The 23,809-nt window shown below is 41.3% G+C and overlaps 1 protein-coding gene across 39 annotated transcripts in view; it reads left to right on the top strand.

Moving 5' to 3' along the window:
* Positions 1-23,809, top strand: part of MAP2 (microtubule associated protein 2) — a 323,896-nt gene that overhangs the window by 295,982 nt on the left and 4,105 nt on the right. For 22 of the 39 annotated variants that reach the window (XM_069733495.1, XM_069733469.1, XM_069733493.1 and 19 more), the window contains 5 exons: positions 2,775-2,830; positions 3,869-4,007; positions 13,142-13,485; positions 19,429-19,521; positions 21,216-21,297. In XM_069733495.1, the coding sequence (XP_069589596.1) occupies positions 2,775-2,830; positions 3,869-4,007; positions 13,142-13,485; positions 19,429-19,521; positions 21,216-21,297 (714 nt within the window). The remainder of the gene's footprint in view (positions 1-2,774; positions 2,831-3,868; positions 4,008-13,141; positions 13,486-19,428; positions 19,522-21,215; positions 21,298-23,809) is intronic. The other 17 variants (XM_069733503.1, XM_069733482.1, XM_069733502.1 and 14 more) reach the window with 1 other exon arrangement.

The following is a 23,809-nucleotide window of genomic DNA, read 5'->3' as shown; positions in this document are numbered from 1 at the left end:
GGTAGACTCACAAGACTGTTTTCTCTCCATCTGAGAAAAGTGGTCAGATTATTCTGATCAGATTTTGATCCCAGTGGCATCAGTTGTATCTCGGAGGTGAACAGAAAAAAAAGTTTCTCCACCTTCTCCATTCTGTCAGTTCATGCACTCAGATGTCGTCCGTGTTCTGTCTGATATTTTTGATGGACCGTCACAATTGAACATGTCTCCTGTTATTTCCTCAGACCACTCAGTCTGAGGAAAAATCGGACATGCGCTTACTCCCATAGAATATCATGGGTACCAGTGCTATCCATGAAATTCATGCGTACAGTGGCATGCTAAAGTTTGGGTAATCCTGGCTAAAATTACTGTTCTTGTGAAGAGTTGAGGAAGTTGAAGATTATATGATCTCCAAAAGGGGTAAAGATGACACATTTGCTTTGTATTTTGAGCAAAAAAAATATATATTTTCATCTTTTAAATTTTTGAAAATTGCAAAAATGAAAATGGGCCCATGAAAAAGTTTTGGCACCCTGCATTGTTGGACCTAGTAGCACACGCTTTGCAAGTATCACTGCTTGTAAATGCTTTTTGTAGACAGGCAAGTGTCTTTCAATTCTCATTTAAGGTTTTTCATCCATTCTTCCATGTAAAATTCTGAGATTCCGGTGCCTGCTTGCATGCGCTTCTATTTTGAGGTCTATACACAGATTTTCAATGGTGTCCAGATGAGAGGAATGTGAGGGCCATTATAAAACCATCTGCTTGCACCCTTTGAGGAAGTCTATTGTGGATTTTGACATGTGTTAAGGATCATTGTCCATTTGTAGAAGCCATCCTCTTTTTTTAACTTCAGCTTTTTTACAGATAGTTATGTTTGCATCAAGAATTTGTAGAAATTTCATTGAATCCATTCTTCCCTCTACCCATGAAATGTTCCCTGTGCCATTGGCTGCAACAAAACCCAAAAGCATGATTGACCATGGTTAATGTTTGGCAAGATGTTCTTTTCCTGAAATTATGTGCCCTTTTTTCTCCACACATACCTTTGATCATTGTGGCCAAAGAGTTCTATTTTAACCTCATCAGACCACAGGACTTGTTTCCGAAATGCATCAGACTTGTTTAGATGTTCTTTTGCATACTTCTGATGCTGAATTTTATACTGAGGATGCAGGAGAGGTTTTCTTCTGATCACTCTTCCATGAAAGTCATATTTGTGCAGGTGTCTCTGAACAGTAGAACAATGTACCACAACTCCAGAGTCTGCTAAATCTTCTTGAAGATCTTTTGCAGTCAAGCTGGGGTTATGATTTGCTTCCCTAGCAATCATATGAGCAGTTCTCAGTGAAATTTTGCTTGGTCTTCATGACTTATCTTGACCTCCACTGTTCCTGATAACTGCCATTTCTTAATTAGATTTTGAACTGGGGAAACTTGAAAACATTTTGCTATCTTCTTATACCCTTCTGCTTTGTGGGCCTCCACCATTTTCATTTTCAGAGTAGTAGGCAGCTGCTTAGAAGAACCCATGGCATCTGTTTTTTTGGCACAAGGTTAAAAGAGGCTGAGTTTTCATAAAGCTGGGGAATTTGCATCACCTGGCCTTTTCCTAACAATGATGGTGAACAAGCCATAACCCTAACAGGCTAATTAAGAGCTGAAAACTTGGTCAAAGTTATCTGGGCAAACAAATCTCCAAGAGTGCCCAAAAGTTTGCATCGGCCAATTTTCCTTTTTGTAATTTTTAAAATATAAAAAATGACAATCTATACATATTTCTTACTAAAATACAACGGAAATGTGTCATCTTTAACTTTGGCCCTTTTTAGAGATCATTTCATCTTCAACTTGCTTATCTGTTCACAATAACAGTAATTTTGACCAGGGTTGCCCAAACTTTTACATGCCACTATAGCACTCCTCTGAGATAATCAGTTGTGTGCACGAGCTCTTAGTCTTTAGTACAAATGTTCACTTCACTTTACTGTTTGAAAAAAACCCTTAAGATATGCAGATATTCTAAGTATTGGCTGGTAATGTTGACGAGCCGGCTGAACACGCCTTGTGGCTATAGTAACAGTGTGTATTTGCCAGTGCTAGCAGCTGCGCTTGTGGAGTTAACACTGAATGACAAGGCGCTGTTGACTAGTCTTGATTCTTAGGTCACCAAACATCATTGTGACGTGGAAGGTTGACTGCTTCCGGTAACTACAATAGTTCCAGGCCGAAGTGAGCCCAGCTTGTAACTCGGTTTTGAAGAGAAAATTTGTTTCTATCAATATTGTAGTGAATAAGAAGCAGCAGTAGCATCAGATTCAATAATGATTAAACCATACTATTCAAATCATGACGTGATTATTCTCACCTGCGAGTGTCCAAAAAGTATTAAAAAAAACAAGACCTTTGTTTGAAACTTGATATTTTTTAAAGAACACACAAAAACATAAAGTCTCAGATCCTGTAATCCAAACCTGCATTCTGCGCCTTTCTACAGGATACACATGTCTAAACTATCGGAACTGTTATCCCAAGCGATTGGTGTGCATAGTCCTGTGATTTCCACTTCCCATTACTGACTTATAGCTGTAGAGAATATGAAATGTATTCTAAGTAAACTATGTCATACATAAGACACCGTATCCACACACTATATGAGTAGCAGCAAGTGCAGCCATAGATAGCGATCTACCCATGATCGAATCTACTCCTGGTGGTTCCATAATATTTCAAAATATCGCTTATAACCATTAAGTTTTTCTTTTCCTTCTTGTCTTTGCTGATATCTACAGGGGGTGATTCCCAACAAACTCCTAGTGGCATTCGGCAGTCCAGAGACAGAATTACTGTGAGTAAAACAATTTTTTTTCTCTGTGCTTTTAAGTGCCTGTAATAGTCAGTATTTAACATTGTTAGTACAGGATAAATGTCATGTATATTGGGAATATTGCCCTGAGACTACTCCTAAAAAAGTATTAATGTGCTATTTCCAATCCAGGGCTATTGTTTCACCCACTGAGTTATTATATTTTTTAGCTTGTACATCATTTGGCATTAATTATCCATCATCTCCACCATGAAGAGGTTTTCTGGGAATAGAAAAAGAAAAATCCGAAATGGCTGAAATTAGCAAATCACTCTTGTTTTGTCAAAGGACAGATACCTGTCTAGGGATGTAAATAGGACAAGTGTTTGTGAGCATGTGCAATAGGAAGATCTACTGCAGTGACCTTTTTCCAGCGATGTGCCACTTTCTGGGCTTCTGGCTGTAGTTTTAATAAAATTGATGTTTTATCAGCAGGAGAATATCACTACAGGACTAGTAAACCTGATGTCATGTAGTCCTCCACACTCATGAGCTCTGTAAAGCTCCGCCCACACTACTGATTGGCAGCTTTCGACCTATGTACAGTGTACTGAAAGCCGATTGGCAGCTTTCGGCCTATGTACAGTGTACACAGAAAGGGAAGCTGCCAATCAGAAGTGTGGGCGGGGCTATATAGAGCTCAGCATTCACAGAACGGGTAGATCAAACTGTGATTTTATCAGAAATAAAACACAGACCACTCTGTAAGGATATTGCTGATGGGCTACTGTGTCTCTGCTTCTACAATAGATTGTCGATGATTGCTGACAGTGTTGGGAGGGATGCCCTTATGAATTCAGCAAAATTCAACCTATGTGTCTGCTGTATTCTTTGAAAGTTGCTACTAGTCAAATGTCACTTTTTTACCATTTTGGCTAAGAGAAAAGAAATGATTTCTTCATACCAAACTACTCTTAACCAAAAAAGAATCAGATAAGGACAGATCTGCTTTCATTAAGAGAATGCATACGTATTCTGATAGACTGCCTTCATCTTCACTGTTTTTTTCTTTTTTTCAAGGATGGAATGTCCAAGAGCCCAGAGAAACGTTCCTCTCTGCCTAGACCTTCCTCAATCCATCCAACCAGGAAAATTATCCCTATAGATAAAGAAGAAAACTCATTGTCCACCAGCACATCCTCTGTGAGACGCACCACAAGTATGTCCGTCAGAGTTTGTATTTAAAAGAAGATTTTACTGAACTAATAATTTAGTCTGAATATGTGATTTGTAAGTTCTGAGTTGCAAATTGCACACCCTTTGAAAATATAATTTAAAAAAGTACATGTATACAGTGCACTCAATATTTGTATTCATATTATTTATCATATGGTCTATTTACATATAATCAACTAGACAATGTTAAAAAAATTCATTTAAGCTTTAAGAATCAACCTAGGTTAAAAAAAGAGCTCTTTTATTAAAAGTAAGAAATCTTGATTTATGAGAATTCTTATTTGTAATAATTACATTGATAAACAAATAGAGGGAAGACTTAAGTTGCACATACAGTGGGGCAAAAAAGTATTTAGTCAGTCAGCAATAGTGCAAGTTCCACCACTTAAAAAGATGAGAGGCGTCTGTAATTTACATCATAGGTAGACCTAAACTATGGGAGACAAACTGAGAAAAAAAAATCCAGAAAATCACATTGTCTGTTTTTTTAACATTTTATTTGCATATTATGGTGGAAAATAAGTATTTGGTCAGAAACAAAATTTCGTCTCAATACTTTGTAATATATCCTTTGTTGGCAATGACAGAGGTCAAACGTTTTCTGTAAGTCTTCAAAAGGTTGCCACACACTGTTGTTGGTATGTTGGCCCATTCCTCCATGCAGATCTCCTCTAGAGCAGTGATGTTTTTGGCTTTTCGCTTGGCAACACAGACTTTCAACTCCCTCCAAAGGTTTTCTATAGGGTTGAGATCTGGAGACTGGCTAGGCCACTCCAGGACCTTGAAATGCTTCTTATGAAGCCACTCCTTCGTTGCCCTGGCGGTGTGCTTTGGATCATTGTCATGTTGAAAGACCCAGCCATGTTTCATCTTCAATGCCCTTGCTGATGGAAGGAGGTTTGCACTCAAAATCTCACGATACATGGCCCCATTCATTCTTTCATGTACCCGGATCAGTCGTCCTGGCCCCTTTGCAGAGAAACAGCCCCAAAGCATGATGTTTCCACCACCATGCTTTACAGTAGGTATGGTGTTTGATGGATGCAACTCAGTATTCTTTTTCCTCCAAACACGACAAGTTGTGTTTCTACCAAACAGTTCCAGTTTGGTTTCATCAGACCATAGGACATTCTCCCAAAACTCCTCTGGATCATCCAAATGCTCTCTAGCAAACTTCAGACGGGCCCGGACATGTACTGGCTTAAGCAGTGGGACACGTCTGGCACTCCAGGATCTGAGTCCATGGTGGCTGTTGTGAGTTCTGTTTTTGGGCTCCCTCTGGTAGTTACTGATGGTACTGGGTGACTTGTGTTCTCTGCGGTCTCTGGTGTCCACCTGTTCCATCAGGTTATGGGAGTTTCCTATTTAACCTGGCTTTTTTTGTCATTTCCTCGCCGGCTATCAATGTAATCAGCGTGTCTTTTTACCTCTGCTCCCTGCATCTGTTATCTTCAGGACAAGCTAAGTTTTGATTTTCCTGTTCCACGTTTTGCTTAATTTTTGTCTTAGTCCAGCTTGCAGAGATGTGATTCCTTGCTGCTGGTTGCTCTAGTGGGCTGAAATTACTCCTCATGTTCCATGAGTTGGCACATGAGTTCAAGTAATTTCAGGATGGTTTTTTGAAGGGTTTTTCGCTGACCGCGCAGTTCACTTTTGTATCCTCTGCTATCTAGCTTTAGTGGGCCTCATTTTTGCTGATTCTATTTTCATAACTACGTATGTGCTTTCCTCTCATTTCACCGTTATTACATGTGGGGGGCTGCTATTTCTGTGGGGTGTTTCTCTGGAGGCAAGTGAGGTCTGTGTTTCTTCTTATAGGGGAAGTTAATCCTTCGGCTGGCGCGAGACGTCTAGGAATCATCGTAGGCACATTCCCCGGCTACTGCTAGTTGTGTGTTTAGGTTCAGGATCGCGGTCAGCTCAGGTTCCATCACCCTAGAGCTTGTTTTGTGGATCGCGGTCAGCTCAGGTTCCATCACCCTAGAGCTTGTTTTGTTTTTGTGCTTGTCCTTTTGTGATCCCCTGCCATTGGGATCATGACAGTATAGCCGGACAAAAAAAATTGGTCATCGTTTTGGCTGAAGTAGGAAGAAAAGTAGTCTGAGGAAGTTTTTTTTTTTTTTTTTCTCCTCCTCAGTGTTTGCTGCCTAGCCTTAATTGCAGCTTGACTGCTTCTTTCCTCCTCCTAATCCTTGAATGGCTCTGACCTCAGCTGTTTATCATGGACGTCCAGAGTTTGGCTTCCAGCCTGAATAATCTTGCTGCTAAGGTTCAAAATATACAAGATTTTGTTGTACATACGCCTATGTCTGAACCTAGAATTCCTGTCCCAGAGTTTTTTTCTGGAGATAGATCTAGTTTTCTGAATTTTAGGAACAATTGCAAGTTGTTTCTTTCCTTGAAATCTCGCTCCTCTGGAGACCCTGCTCAGCAGGTCAAGATTGTTATATCTTTCCTGCGGGGTGACCCTCAGAATTGGGCATTTGCATTGGCACCAGGGGATCCTGCGTTGCTCAATGTGGATGCGTTTTTTCTGGCATTGGGTTTGCTCTATGAGGAACCTAACCTAGAGATTCAGGCTGAAAAAGCTTTATTGGCTCTCTCTCAGGGGCAAGATGAAGCAGAAATATATTGTCAGAAATTTCGGAAGTGGTCGGTGCTTACTCAGTGGAATGAGTGCGCTCTGGCTGCAAAATTCAGAGATGGCCTTTCTGAGGCCATTAAAGATGTTATGGTGGGGTTCCCGGCGCCTACAGGTCTGAATGAGTCCATGACTATGGCTATTCAGATTGATCGGCGTTTACGGGAGCGCAAACCTGTGCACCATTTGGCGGTGTCTTCTGAACAGGCACCTGAGATAATGCAATGTGATAGAATTCAGTCCAGAAGTGAACGGCAAAATTATAGGCGGAAAAATGGATTGTGTTTTTATTGTGGTGATTCAGCTCATGTTATATCAGCATGCTCTAAACGCACAAAAAAGGTTGATAAGTCTGTTGCCATTGGTACTTTACAGTCTAAGTTCATTCTGTCTGTGACGCTGATTTGTTCATTATCATCCATTTCCGTCGATGCCTATGTGGATTCAGGCGCTGCCCTGAGTCTTATGGATTGGTCATTTGCCAATCGCTGTGGGTTTAGTCTGGAGCCTCTGGAAGTTCCTATTCCTTTGAAAGGAATTGACTCTACACCTTTGGCTATGAATAAACCTCAGTACTGGACACAAGTGACCATGCGTATGACTCCCGTTCATCAGGAGGTGATTCGCTTCCTGGTACTGTATAATTTACATGATGTCTTAGTGCTTGGTCTGCCATGGTTACAAACTCATAACATAGTCCTGGACTGGAAAACAATGTCTGTGTTAAGCTGGGGATGTCAGGGGGTTCATGATGATGCATCTCCGATTTCTATCGCTTCATCTACTCCTTCTGAGGTTCCGGTATTTTTGTCTGATTATCGGGAGGTTTTTGAGGAGCCTAAGCTCAGTTCGCTTCCTCCTCACAGGGATTGCGATTGTGCTATAGATTTCATTCCCGGCAGTAAATTCCCTAAAGGTCGTTTGTTCAATCTGTCAGTGCCAGAGCATACTGCTATGCGGAATTATGTTAAGGAGTCCTTGGAAAAGGGACATATCTGTCCATCTTCGTCCCCTTTGGGAGCAGGTTTTTTTTTTGTGGCCAAAAAAGATGGTTCCTTGAGGCCTTGCATAGATTATCGTCTTTTGAATAAGATTACAGTCAAATATCAGTATCCTTTGCCATTGTTGACTGATTTGTTCGCTCGCATTAAGGGGGCTAAATGGTTCACTAAGATTGATCTTCGGGGTGCGTATAATCTTGTGCGGATAAGGCAGGGTGATGAGTGGAAAACCGCACTTAATACGCCTGAGGGCCATTTCGAGTATTTGGTGATGCCTTTTGGACTTTCTAATGCTCCTTCTGTCTTCCAGTCTTTTATGCACGATATTTTCCGTGAATATCTGGATAAATTTATTATCGTGTATTTGGATGATGTTTTGGTTTTTTCTGATGACTGGGAGTCTCATGTTCAGCAGGTCAGGAAGGTGTTTCAGGTCCTGCGGGCCAATTCTTTGTTTGTAAAGGGTTCTAAATGTCTCTTTGGAGTCCAGAAGATTTCTTTTTTGGGGTATATTTTTTCCCCTTCTACTATTGAGATGGATCCCGTCAAGGTTCAGGCTATTTGTGACTGGACGCAGCCTACATCTCTTAAGAGTCTACAGAAGTTCTTGGGCTTTGCTAATTTTTATCGTCGCTTCATAACTAATTTTTCTAGTGTTGTTAAGCCTTTGACGGATTTGACTAAAAAGGGTGCTGATGTTACTGATTGGTCTCCTGCGGCTGTGGAGGCCTTTCAGGAACTTAAGCGCCGGTTTTCTTCTGCTCCTGTGTTGTGTCAGCCAGATACGTCGCTTCCTTTTCAGGTTGAGGTCGATGCTTCCGAGATCGGAGCGGGGGCGGTTTTGTCACAGAGAAGCTCCGATGGCTCAGTGATGAAGCCATGTGCGTTCTTTTCTAGAAAATTTTCGCCCGCTGAACGGAATTATGATGTTGGTAATCGGGAGCTTTTGGCCATGAAGTGGGCATTTGAGGAGTGGCGTCATTGGCTTGAGGGTGCTAGACATCGTGTGGTGGTCTTGACTGATCACAAAAATCTGATGTACCTTGAGTCTGCCAAGCGTTTGAATCCTAGACAGGCTCGTTGGTCACTGTTTTTCTCCCGTTTCAATTTTGTGGTTTCATACCTGCCAGGTTCAAAGAATGTGAAGGCGGATGCTCTTTCTAGGAGTTTTGTGCCTGACTCCCCTGGAAATTCTGAGCCCACTGGTATCCTTAGGGATGGGGTGATTTTGTCGGCTGTCTCCCCAGACTTGCGGCGTGCTTTGCAGGAGTTTCAGGCGGATAAACCTGATCGTTGTCCGCCGGAAAGACTGTTTGTTCCGGATAATTGGACCAGTAGAGTCATCTCCGAGGTCCATTCTTCTGTGTTGGCAGGTCATCCTGGAATATTTGGTACTAGAGACTTGGTGGCCAGGTCTTTTTGGTGGCCTTCCTTGTCGAGGGATGTGCGTTCTTTCGTGCAGTCTTGTGGAGTTTGCGCTCGGGCTAAGCCTTGCTGTTCTCGGGCCAGTGGATTGTTGCTACCTTTGCCTATCCCGAAGAGGCCTTGGACGCACATTTCCATGGACTTTATTTCGGATCTCCCTGTCTCTCAAAAAATGTCCGTCATATGGGTTGTGTGTGACCGCTTTTCTAAGATGGTTCATCTGGTACCTTTGCCTAAGTTACCTTCCTCCTCTGAGTTGGTCCCTCTGTTTTTTCAAAACGTGGTCCGTCTGCATGGCATTCCGGAGAACATCGTTTCTGACAGGGGATCCCAGTTTGTGTCTAGATTTTGGCGGACTTTCTGTGCTAAGATGGGCATTGATTTGTCCTTTTCGTCTGCATTCCATACTCAGATGAATGGCCAGACGGAACGAACTAATCAGACTTTAGAAACTTATTTAAGGTGTTTTGTTTCTGCTGATCAAGATGACTGGGTTTCCTTTTTGCCGCTTGCCGAGTTTGCCTTTAATAATCGGGCTAGTTCTGCTACCTTGGTGTCTCCTTTCTTTTGTAATTCGGGGTTTCATCCTCGTTTTTCCTCTGGTCAGGTAAAGCTTTCTGATTGTCCTGGAGTGGACATGGTGGTGGATAGGTTGCATCGGATTTGGAGTCATGTGGTGGACAATTTGAAGTTGTCCCAGGAGAGGGCTCAGCAGTTTGCTAATCGCCGTCGCCGCGTGGGTCCTCGACTTCTTGTTGGGGACTTGGTGTGGTTGTCTTCTCGTTTTGTTCCTATGAAGGTCTCTTCTCCTAAGTTCAAGCCTCGGTTCATCGGTCCCTATAGGATCTTGGAAATTCTTAACCCTGTGTCGTTTCGTTTGGATCTCCCGGCATCGTTTGCTATTCATAATGTGTTCCATCGGTCGTTGTTGCGGAGGTATGAGGTACCTGTCGTTCCTTCGCTTGAGCCTCCTGCTCCGGTGCTGGTGGAGGGTGAATTGGAGTATGTTGTGGAGAAGATCTTGGATTCTCGTGTTTCCAGACGGAAACTCCAGTATTTGGTCAAGTGGAAGGGTTATGGTCAGGAGGATAATTCTTGGGTGATTGCCTCTGATGTTCATGCTGCCGATTTGGTCCGTGCTTTTCATAGGGCTCATCCTGGTCGCCCTGGTGGTTCTCGTGAGGGTTCGGTGACCCCTCCTCAGGGGGGGGTACTGTTGTGAGTTCTGTTTTTGGGCTCCCTCTGGTGGTTACTGATGGTACTGGGTGACTTGTGTTCTCTGCGGTCTCTGGTGTCCACCTGTTCCATCAGGTTATGGGAGTTTCCTATTTAACCTGGCTTTTTTTGTCATTTCCTCGCCGGCTATCAATGTAATCAGCGTGTCTTTTTACCTCTGCTCCCTGCGTCTGTTATCTTCAGGACAAGCTAAGTTTTGATTTTCCTGTTCCACGTTTTGCTTAATTTTTGTCTTAGTCCAGCTTGCAGAGATGTGATTCCTTGCTGCTGGTTGCTCTAGTGGGCTGAAATTACTCCTCATGTTCCATGAGTTGGCACATGAGTTCAAGTAATTTCAGGATGGTTTTTTGAAGGGTTTTTCGCTGACCGTGCAGTTCATTTTTGTATCCTCTGCTATCTAGCTTTAGCGGGCCTCATTTTTGCTGATTCTATTTTCATAACTACGTATGTGCTTTCCTCTCATTTCACCGTTATTACATGTGGGGGGCTGCTATTTCTGTGGGGTGTTTCTCTGGAGGCAAGTGAGGTCTGTGTTTCTTCTTATAGGGGAAGTTAATCCTTCGGCTGGCGCGAGACGTCTAGGAATCATCGTAGGCACGTTCCCCGGCTACTGCTAGTTGTGTGTTTAGGTTCAAGATCGCGGTCAGCTCAGGTTCCATCACCCTAGAGCTTGTTTTGTTTTTGTGCTTGTCCTTTTGTGATCCCCTGCCATTGGGATCATGACAGGTGGCGTAGTGTGTTACTTATGGTAGGCCTTGTTACATTGGTTCCAGCTCTCTGCAGTTCATTCACTAGGTCCCCCCGTGTGGTTCTGGGATTTTTGCTCACCGTTCTTGTGATCATTCTGACCCCACGGGGTGGGATTTTGCGTGGAGCCCCAGATCGAGGGAGATTATCAGTGGTCTTGTATGTCTTCCATTTTCTAATTATTGCTCCCACTGTTGATTTCTTCACTCCAAGCTGGTTGGCTATTGCAGATTCAGTCTTCCCAGCCTGGTGCAGGGCTACAATTTTGTTTCTGGTGTCCTTTGACAGCTCTTTGGTCTTCACCATAGTGGAGTTTGGAGTCAGACTGTTTGAGGGTGTGCACAAGTGTCTTTTTATACTGATAACAAGTTTAAACAGGTGCCATTACTACAGGTAATGAGTGGAGGAAAGAGGAGACTCTTAAAGAAGAAGTTACAGGTCTGTGAGAGCCAGAAATCTTGATTGTTTGTTTCTGACCAAATACTTATTTTCCACCATAATATGCAAAAAAAAATGATAAAAAAACAGACAATGTGATTTTCTGGATTTTTTTTTTCTCAGTTTGTCTCCCATAGTTGAGGTCTACCTATGATGTAAATTACAGACGCCTCTCATCTTTTTAAGTGGTGGAACTTGCACTATTGCTGACTGACTAAATACTTTTTTGCCCCACTGTATGATCCGGTTGAACAGAAAAATTCACGTTGAAAATCTTTGCTGATATAAATTTGTAATCAATTGAGAAGAAAATAATAAATCAACAGTCAATGGAAACCAATATCATCAACTAATTGAGGACTGGATTCCAAATCACCCCAAAAATCAATAAAACACATTGAAATCACAGGCAGAGCCAACTTGCTTGAATTTCAGAAGTGTGTATGGCCCCCATCTGCCTGTAGGCACTACCAACACCCCCTGGGCATGACACTATTGAGACTTTGGATAGTGTCCTGGTGAATCTTCTCCCAGGCCTGGATCAGGGCATCAGTGAGCTCCTGGACAGTTTGTAGCGCTACTTAGCATCTGATATATCTGATGCACTAATACATAATGTCCTAGAGGTTCTTTATTGGATTCAGGTCTAGAGAATATTGGGGCCAGTCAATGCCATCAATGTCTTTGTCATTCAGAAACTGCCTACACAGTCAGGCCACATCAGGTCAGACATTATCATCACCAGGAGAAACCCAGGATCTAAATCACCGACATAAGGTCTGATAATGGCTCTAAGGATTTCATCCCGGTACTTAACATCACTTAGGGTAATATTGGCAATTTTGTGGAGGGTTATGTGAAACTCAATGGAAATGCATCCCCAGACCATCACTGACCCACCAACAAACCGGAACCTGCTCTGAGAGAATAGGATGTCAGACCTGCAATTCTTTTGTTCTCTAGCACATGATGTGCTGGGCTGTGAGCACAGGTCCCATTATATGACATTGGGCCCTCATCCCACCATATTATAGTCTGTTCCTGTCATTTTGGTCAGAAACATTCACAACAGTATCCTGCTGGAGGCCATTTTTTATGGTTCTGGCAGGTCTTTTCCTGTTCCATTTTGCGCAAAAGGGCAGATACTGGTCCTGCTACTGAGCTAATATCCTTCTTTAGCACTTAATATGTTTTGTATAATCTGCCTTTCGATAGCTCGTGTCCTGATATCTGCCCAATGCTGTTGATATTATGTTGGGAGACACAACAAACTATTTTATGATGGCACATAATGTTGTACCATCCTGGTTGAGCTGTGTTGCTTGTGCAACCTGAATGGACTGCAGGTAACACCTCATGATACCAATAGTGACAAGGACACTAGCAAAATTCAAAACAATAAGGAAGGATAAGGAAAAAGTGATTGTCGGCTATCACCTGTAAACATTTCCCTTTTTTTGGAGTTGTCTTGCTGTTGCCTCTTCGATCTAGCTTTTTCTTGAAGTTTAATTGACTTTAGGTTATGGTGATCAAATGTTCCCTTAGTTTTTGAAACATGTATTTGGAAAATATATTAATAATAATTCTTAATTTCTCTTTCTGTACCATTTTGTCTTAATCATTACATAGGATCTGAGCCAATTTGGAGTCGAACAGGAAAGAGTGGAACGTCTACTCCTACAACGCCTGGGTCCACAGCTATAACCCCAGGAACCCCACCAAGTTATGCTTCTCGAACTCCTGGTACACCCGGCACACCAAGTTATTCACGTACACCCCGCACTCCAGGAACTCCAAAATCTGCCATTTATGGAATGTCTGAGAAGAAAATTGCTATCCTACGAACACCTCCCAAGTCTCCTGCCACTCTAAAACAAATGCGGTTAATGAATCAACCACTCCCTGACTTGAAGAATGTAAAATCCAAGATTGGATCTACAGACAACATTAAGTATCAGCCTAAAGGTGGACAGGTAAGAGCATCCACAAAGATAGAAAACAATGATCTCCACACATTTTAAGATTTACTTCTATAGGATGACATTTATTTTTCCAGTCACATATTTTTTTTCTATTTCAGATGCATTATACATGTATTTTGCGTTCAGAATATGTTAAGCATGCAAATTTGAGATTTTCAGTAGAATAAGTAAATCATAGATCAAATGATGGCATCTACAAACACCAACAAGACACTTTTATAGTTACCATATATCGTGTTAAGAGACGAAGACTTAAGCCTAAGTGTGGCCTTATGGAAAAGTGCAGAGAACTGATAAGAGTCATCTTAGCCAGAGGTCACATCTACACTATGATTTACAGCTGTGTTTTCCATCATAGAAGCAAAAAATCTGAAATGATCCCGATTTATCACATGATATACACCAACGTGGTGGACCTACCCCCTTAAATTTCCATAGGTTCTGTTTGGTTCCTCCTTGGCATCCGTCACTTTGATGGGAAAGACAGTGTTTTCTGTGTTATTCTTTCCATCAAATACAATATAATCTACACTGCTGAACACTGAAATTACGACACCAAGTAAGAAAAGTCATTGAAGTATGGAAATCACAGGATGGATAGACATGCTAATGATATACAAATGATGAAATCATAGAAGCAAAGTTTTCAAAACATCTCCATTATTCAGTATTGAGAATGAGTGCCACATGCAGGAATACCTGCACTTACACACCTTGGCTGCTATCAAAGAGGTTATTATAGGGGTTGTCCACCTTTGGGTCCAATTTTGTTTTCTTACTTAAATGCATGAAATTGGGGCTAAAAATCAGTTTTTTTCATTAAAAAATATTGCACAATTTGCCTCCTACAGGCTCTGTATTAGACTGTCTATTGCTGGCTGCAGAATGGATTATCAGGGTTGGCCGCAATATCTTTATGTTAAGAGATGTGTTGGGGACATGATTTTGTGGCACTTTCTATTATATAGGTATGAAAGGTTCTCCTCCTGCTCTTGTTAGTCTTGTTAGTGCAGCTTTTTTCATAGACTGCACAGCTCTCCAGCCCACAAAATGGCTGCTGGTGGAGGAGCACGTGACCAGAGCAGTTCATCAGTCTCCTCCAAGTGAAAACCTCACATGAGACAACTGCTTTTCTATTGGAGGAGGTTGATGGACAGGTCTGATCACATGCTCCTCCACCAGCAGCCATTTTGTGGACTGGAGAGCTGTGCTGTCTTTGAGGAAAGCTGCACCAACAAGAGCAGGAGGAAAACCTGTCATATCTCTATAATATTAAGTGCCACAAAATCATGTCCTCAACACATCTGTTAAAATAAATGTGGCCAGTCCCATTAACTCATTCTGTAGCTAGCAATAGACCGTCTAATACAGCGGCTATAGAAGGCAAACAGTGAAACATGTTTAATGAAACTCAATTGCAAAATGATTTTTATCCCCAATTGCATGAATTTAAGTAAGAAAAAAAGTTGTTCCCAAAGGTGGACAACCCCTTTAGTGATTGTGTGAGGAATATTCTGCCACGCTGAGTGCACTTGGACAGCAAATCATCAAGGTCCGTTGCCGACCAGTGATGTCCTACATGTCATGTTGGAAAACAGGCTTCTGGCACACTTTCACAATCCCTGATGAAGGCCTCTTCATGGAGTTGCCAAGCCGTGTAAGTGCGGGGATTTCTGTGCATGGCGCTCATACTCAATACTGTATAAATTGAAATGCTTTGAAAAATTTGTTTCAATCTCTTCATCATTTGCAAATCATTAACATGTCTAGCAACCCTGTAAATTTTCCTTCTTGGTGTTCCAATATCAATCTTGAGGAGTGTAGAATGGAGGCTCCTGACAGAGCCCCCAACGCAGGTGTGAACAGAGCCCTATAAGGAACGTGTGAAGGTTCTTCATGAAGAGTGTCTTTGCTGAGTTATTGGATGACTTGTCTTGCACTGGTCATTAGTTAAAGCCTACATTATTGTCTAGAGCTACTGTCACAGTTGGATGCTATTGGAAACTATTGGCAAATACATTGACATGTAGTCGCCTAGCAGCTTAGTCGTGACTTGTATGTCTGTCGGTTCTCTCATGATACCGTATCTGCTAGCTGATCATAAGCATATTGTTCTAGGACACTATATCTAAGGACCGTCCTTACAATCTTCCTACCCGTACTGATTTTACATGCTTAGCTGACCGTTCAGCTGACACAAAAGTGAGAAAAATGTTCAACAGACCAATGTTACCCATTTTCAATATTGGGGTACCCAAATTGTAGTCCACTAAATTAACTTCCTAATATTTGCCAATACTCCTCTCTCAATGGCTGTTAAAGGGATTGTCTGGCCTTAGGCTACAAGTCTGCAGTCACTCTATGTCCTCACATCACGCACACTGCGTGCTGTGAAGATTCGCCGACGTTGGGAGCGGCAGGTGAGTGAACGCAAGCATGTGATTTGTATACATGTGGTCACATGCCGACTAGATGGGCATAACCTGAATTAAACGAGGCCGGATACAGTTTAGTCGTAATGTGGCCAGAGGTATGCAAATTGCATAATTGTGGTCACTTGACCACCCTCTCCCTCACCGTGCACTGTGAGCGCGTTGTGAGGATTCACAAGTCTACAGTCATGTAGCCTAAGGCCGAACATCCCCTTTAAAGAAAACCTGTCAAGTCCCCAAAGTGTCCCTAACTGCTACTATGGTGATATGGGTCCAGATTTTATTAATCTGATACATGGTATATATTGCCTAAATAAGGGATTTTCTGATTTTAGAAGACCCCTGTTCCCGGCTGCAGTCCGTTTTAAATAACCAACTCTGAAGCAGTTAAAAAAAGCTAAAAAAAGACTGAACATACAGTATGCATGACAAGTCGTTATGACATTGCAGTGCATGTGTTTATTCTTTTTAGCATTTCTTGAGTGTTTTTTTTTGGTGGATATCAGGCGGAATCCACCTGAAAACGATGCCTTTCGCACGTACCCTTAATGCTTCCTTAGGAACAGCCCATTTTATAGTGACACACATCAAAATGTTTTAGCATATATGAATATGCAAATACATATTTTTTGTTGTTTTTTATTTTTTAAAGAACATTTTAAATAGTAATCCTTTAGTAGGATACAAAAAAAAGTAATACAAAATACCGAGGAAGATTTTTAAAAACTTTCTAAAGGAAAGACTATCTTTGTTGCCCATAATAACCAATTACAGCCTAGCGCAGAATACAAAATGGAATCTATATTGACAGTTTTTATATTAAACTGCTTTATACATCTCCCCAAACTGTCTGCTAAAAAAAATTACTAAAAAATTGAAACTTAAAAATACGCTTTTATACACATATAAGCAAAAATCTATACTTACTAGTTATCCAGATAAACACTATAACATAATCAATGCTGTATGAGGTAGTTCAGAGTGAAACCGGAATAGTGTGAAAGATAAAAAAATATATGCAGTACAGACCAAAAGTTTGGACACACCTTCTCATTTAAAGATTTTTCTGTATTTTCATGACTATGAAAATTGTAAATTCACACTGAAGGCATCAAAACTATGAATTAACACATGTGGAATTATATACTTAACAAAAATGTGTGAAACAACTGAAAATATGTCTTATATTCTAGGTTCTTCAAAGTAGCCACCTTTTGCTTTGATGACTGCTTTGCACACTCTTGGCATTCTCTTGATGAGCTTCAAGAGGTAGTCACTGGGAATGGTTTTCACTTCACAGGTGTGCCCTGTAAGGTTTAATAAGTGGGATTTCTTGCTTTAAAATGGGGTTGGGACCATCAGTTGTGTTGTGCAGAAGTCTGGTGGATACACAGCTGATAGTCCTACTGAATAGAGTGTTAGAATTTGTATTATGGCAAGAAAAAAGCAGCTAAGTAAAGAAAAATGAGTGGCCATCATTACTTTAAGAAATGAAGGTCAGTCAGTTCGAAAAATTGGGAAAACTTTGAAAGTGTCCCCAAGTGCAGTGGCGAAAACCATCAAGAGCTACAAAGAAACTGGCTCACATGAGGACCGCCCCGGGAAAGGAAGACCAAGTGTCACCTCTGCTTCTGTGGATAGGTTTATCCGAGTTACCAGCCTCAGAAATCGCAGGTTAACAGCCGCTCAGATTAGAGACCAGGTCAATGCCACACAGAGTTCTAGCAGCAGACACATCTCTACAACAACTGTTATGAGGAGACTTTGTGTAGCAGGCCTTCATGGTAAAATAGCTGCTAGGAAAACACTGCTAAGGACAGGCAATGAGCAGAAGAGACTTGTTTGGGCTAAAGAACACAATGAATGGACATTAGACCAGTGGAAATCTGTGCTTTGGTCTGATGAGTCCAAATTTGAGATCTTTGGTTCCAACCACCGTGTCTTTGTGCGATGCAGAAAAGGTGAACGGATGGACTCTACATGCCTGGTTCCCACCATGAAGCATGAAGGAGGAGGTGTGATGGTGTTTGGGTGCTTTGCTGGTGACACTGTTGGGGATTTATTCAAAACTGACGGCATACTGAACCAGCATGGCTTCCACAGCATCTTGCAGCGGCATGCTATTCCATACGGTTTGCGTTTAGTTGGACCATCATTTGTTTTTCAAAAGGACAATGACCCTAAACACACTTCCAGGCTGTGTAAGGGCTATTTGACCAAGAAGGAGGGTGATGAGGTGCTACGCCAGATGACCTGGCCTCCACAGTCACCAGACCTTAACCCAATCAAGATGGTTTGGGGTGAGCTGGACCGCAGAGTGAAGGCAAATGGGCCAACAAGAGCTAAGTATCTCTGGGAACTCCTTCAAGATTGTTGGAAGACCATTCCCGGTGACTACCTCTTGAAGCTCATCAATAGAATGCCAAGAGTGTGCAAAGCAGTCATCAAAGCAAAAGGTGGCTACTTTGAAGAACCTAGACTATAAAACATATTTCAGTTGTTTCACACTTTTTTGTTAAGTATATAATTCCACATGTGTTAATTCATAGTTTTGATGCCTTCAGTGTGAAATTACAATTTTCATAGTCATGAAAATCCAGAAAAATCTTTAAATGAGAAGGTGTGTCCAAACTTTTGGTCTGTACTGTCTATATATATGTAATATGAGCTAACAAAAATATTTACATTACAATCAAACTGAACGTAAAAATGCAACTTCTCCCACATAAAAAAGCTTCACACAGCTAGGTCAATGAAAAAAAGAAAGTAATGACAGCTGAAATGCTGAGAGGCAAAAATGGAAAAAAAATGCTAGACGTTAAGGATGACCTGCCAGGAGGAAAAAGTGGCCAGTTTTTGCTCTTGTTTTTCTCTCGGCTCTCCTAAGAATTCATTTATTTTTTTCTTTTTAATCCGTCATACAGTTACAAAGAGCTGGGCCTTTTTATTTAGTGTAAATTCTTTTTGGTCTTTACCAAGTAGGTGTGGCTCCCAGGATAATAAGGCAGAACAGCCTAAACACATGTCTCGTTGGTAAAGACCATAAAGGTTGGCACTGAATAAAAAGGCCAATATCTCTGGAACCGTATGGTAGATTTAAAAAAAATAAATAAAAAATGCCCAGGGAAGCATCAAGAATAAAATAAGAGCAGAAAAAGGGCGCTTTTGACCCAGTGACAGATCCTCTTTCAAGTCAAAAATGGTTTGGCCATTGAGAGATTAAGGTTTGCACCTATGGCCCACAAGAGCCACAAGATCTGGGTTCAGCAGAAACAGTAAATCACATTATATTATTTTCTGTGACAATACAGTACAAAGTGTTACTATGTAAGATGCACATTCATTGACGTACAAAACTGCTAGTATTGTGCATCATAGAAAGCCTATGCTATAAGCTTGTGGATTGCTTCCTATGTTTAGGACCACCCTATGGTAGCAATAAGTGTTTTGGTGCTACCTTTTGTCATTAGAACACGCTTACTTTGCCTCCTGTTCCTTTTAGGTAAAAATCTTAAGTGAGAAGACTGATTATAGTGGTGTTCAGTCTCGTTGTGGTTCCAAGGATAACATCACTCATAATGCTGGGGGAGGTGATGTAAGTAAGGGCACACTCTGTGATGGGATCTCCTCCAACACTTCCTTGGTGCTCCTTCTGAAGGTCCTTTAAGGCTCCACCCTTTTGAACCACATTTAACCTTTCGGCACCTGTTCTGTCTTTTGTCTGTCTCTTTAATGTTCACCTTTTAGGATATGTTCACACCATTATTCATGTGAATTTCGCCATGCATTCCAACTAAATAAATGTCAAAAACATCCACAGACCATCTCGCCCTACACTCAGTGGGAAATCTACATTGCCATTCATACAGGCACTTAAAATTCTACCAAGTATTTGAAAATCGCTTAAGAAAGTGACGTGTGATTTATTGCAGTGGTTTCCACTCAGAATCAGCAGAGGATAGCCAAATGTGGATGAGCCCTGTTGAATGGGGCTGCTCTTCAGGCAGGCATGTGACAATTGAAACTGCAATCCTGCACAGAGATTCAATGTTCAGCCACCGATATCTGCAGATTTTTAATTAAATTAGCGTCGGGTATTTCCAGCCTTATAAACCTTCTGTGTGAACGTACCCATATCGTTGTCCACATCATCATGGAATTGTTTATTTGTCTGGTAAAGCTAAAAAGAAATATGTGGCCATCGTTGCTTGGCTAGAAGAATCAGTAAAAAGGTAATCCATGGTAATCAACTCTCTGCCATGGATTAGGCTGGTGAAACTCCCATTAACTAGATGATAACACCTACATAAGCAGTTAGGAATAAGAGTCAAAGTCTACCAGATTAGCAACTGCTTTTTGCAGTATTTCCCATAAGGACTTGTGCAGACGACCATATTTTTGGTCAGAGTGCGATCCGACAAAATATCTTGGACCAATGTTACTTTACTGGGTCATGGACATGTCCGATTTTTATTTCCTTGGACAGGGTCTGTTTAAGAACAAATAGCAGCATGCTCAAGTTGCATCCGATATTTGGACTGCACTCGGCCATCCAAGTCAATGATTCTGTAGAAAAAAACGCACCATGACATCTGAGTGTTGTCCGATTTTCATGGACCGACAGAATGGAGAAGATGGAGAATTTTTTTTGCCATCTTATCCTTTTACAATAAAATCAGATCACACTAAGATCTTACTCTGATCAAACTTTGATCAGAGTCTCATTAGCAAAATCGACCCGAATCTCTTGGATGAGAGAATATGATCCCGTCTGACCCTAGTCTAAAGAAGAGGCTTTGAAGTAAGGAATGAAGTTATGTCCAAATCCAACATCTGGAAAAGGACAACCCCATACAGAACCACAGTTAGAAGTACATATTTTTCCTATACATATCATTGGGATGTTTGTGACCGAAATTATAGTTGATAAAGAAGAATTTTGAAGGAAGAGGTAATGGGAAAGAAGAAGGTCCATCCACAGTCAGTTACTTTGAGGATATTGTCCTCTAAATAGAATGATGGCTGAAGGTCAGATGAATCCCTTACTCCTATATTAATAATTTGTATTTAATCACCTTTTTGCACCTTAACTGATGTCTTGTGAATACAATATAACTACTTGTTTCATTACTTTCTGCACCTCTGACCTCTGTCTGTATTCACTACCACTATAGCATGAATCAGTTCTTGACTTCCAATTATCCTGCAATTCCTTGTCTAATCCTCTCCAGGGTCATCCAGATTCGCTTTCTATATGACTAACGTTATTTCTTAAATCTATTGTTACAGATACAGATTGTTAGCAAGAAGATTGACCTTAGTCATATAACATCAAAATGTGGATCTCTGAGGAACATTCGTCATAGACCAGGTAAAGAGATTCTCATTTTTGTAACTACTAGGCAAGTTCACGCATTGCGGAAAATCACAGCTGTGAATTTGGATAAAATTCCGCCACATATCCATATGTGTAGTTTGCGGATTTCCTTATTATTTTGTTGCAGATTTCACCCTACTCTATTTTCTAAGCATTGAATAATGTGAAAATTTCAATGAAAATCGCCATAATAATGAGTGTGCAGCAGATTTGATTTTTCTGCAATGTGTGACTGGGATTTTGAAAAACCCATTTTCTTGTATTGTACTGTAAATTGCTGTGGGTTTGTGCTGCATAATCCGCAATGCAAATCCATGACAAAGCCACAATGTGTGAACTTGGCAATAATAATAATAATAATAATGTAAATGTATTAGACAAGCACAGAAATTTGAATTTTTCAAATATGTTTCCTCACATTTCAAATATATTAACCAGAAGTAAAAATGTAACTAGCTTTCATAGATAAATATGTGTTGGATATGGCCCTTTAGAAAAAATGGCTCGGTGGTTAGGAGAGTTGCCTTCCAGCACTGGGGTCCTGAGTTTGAACAAGAACATTACCTGCGTGGAGTTTGTATGTTATCTTTAGATATTGTTGCAATGGTCTTTAATGGCATTGTCTCATCTGAGACACTTTTGGTACTAAACTAGTTTTCCTATAAATGTCCAATAGATGTGGCTACCTCGTCAAAAGACCCACTTTTATCTTAAGAAGGTGGGGTATGGAGAGCATGACTTGCTCCATTAATGTCTATGAGAAACCTTATTCATATGTTATATATGTCCCTGATGGAAGCACCCCTCAAGGGTAATAACTGTTATCACCATTATTGTGCGGGTGCCTAGTCTGGATGACTGGAGTATGCTGAATTTGCAAACATGACATGGGACTGCCGTTATGTAGTTATTGACTTGGTGGCACTAATTGGACATTCAACATATGGTGTTTCTGAGATACCTAAGAACGTCCCAAGTCCCTTATATGCTAGACATCTCAATCTGTACTCTGTCACTCCTCTCACCTGATTTTCATACTATGGGGAATCCTCCTGGCAGCCACGGCCATAGTCACCATCACCTAGTCTTCTCGAGCCCAGGACCTAAATTCTCCTAGTTTGCTGATCTGATCATCTTTGGCCTAGGTGCTCAGCCTGAATACTCAGCCTGGTCATCAAGGCTCATGTGCTGGTCAGCCTTCATCTCCTACTGTGGTTTGGCTGAGGCCAGATATAACTTCAGCACCACAACCATGGCGCTCAATTTTACCCCAGCGGCCCCAAGTGTCATTGGCTGTTGTATGAGGAATTGAGCACAATGCAAAGTATATGGCTCAGCGTGGCAATTTAACGGGTTGGCCACCTTGTAATAATTTTTACAAATGTCCATGAAATGTACATGTAATCTGCTGACTGACAAAATGTATTACATGTATTAACCACAGAGGCGCCTATTTCCTCATTTCATATGTGCTGCCCCCTCGCAGTGCAACTCACTGCTCCGGACATAGAGGGGCATATGACCAGCAACCTCTATTAAATAGCACTGCATGTGGTGTTAGAAACTAGCTCATGCACAGTGCGTCATTGGAGGTCGCCGGTGGACATCCATCAGCAGTCATGTCCGGAGTGGCACATTCTCATGCTGTTGTGGTAAATGCTTTGTATGAATTACTGGAATAAATGTACTGAATGTGTCTTCGACATTTATAAAAGTGATTAATAATTAACAGTCACTGTTCTCATCATCATAAGCTTAAAGAGAACCTGTCAGCACGATTTTGTAATGTAAGCAGCTGTACTCAATGTCAAGCAGCAGAAGCATACAAGATTTTAGGGAGTATAAAGAGAAAATCCCGCGATACCAACTTATTTTTACGCCTTTATAAATCACTGGTGAGGCCACATCTCGAATACGGGATTCAATTTTGGGCCCCAAATATAAAAAAGGACTTTCTGAAATTAGAGTCCGTTCGAAGGCGGGCAACTAGATTATTACAAGGGATGGAAGGCCTCTCATATGATGAGAGGTTGGAAAAGTTGGTCTTGTTTTGCTTATGAAAAAGATGCCTCAGAGGGGATCTCATGGATCTCATTTACATGTATAAATATATGTGTGGTCAGTACAAGTGACTGGCACACGACTTCCGGGGAAGAAAGGCAATTCCTGCAGCTACATAGGAAGGGGTTCTTTACAGTTAGAGCAGTCAGACTGTGGAATGCCCGACCACAAGAGGTATAATGGCAGACACTATAACAGCTTTTAAGAAAGGGATAGATGATTTCCTCCATACACATACCATTGCGGGTTATAGATAAATTAGTGACAAAATGAACAATTGGTGGAGAAAGGTTGAACTTGAATGGATCTAGGTAAAACGTAGCAAAAAAGAAATGCAGTCCCCTTAAAGAGGCGGCAGCACCCTCTGCGTAAATGTTTGATTTGGATTCTTTAAAAGTGTGCCTAGCTGCCACATATGGAAGTCGCTGCAGATTTGTAGACGATT

This window comes from Ranitomeya imitator, chromosome 7 (assembly GCF_032444005.1).
Source record: "Ranitomeya imitator isolate aRanImi1 chromosome 7, aRanImi1.pri, whole genome shotgun sequence".
NCBI lineage: Eukaryota > Metazoa > Chordata > Amphibia > Anura > Dendrobatidae > Ranitomeya > Ranitomeya imitator.
This window is presented reverse-complemented; position numbering and strand designations above follow the sequence as displayed.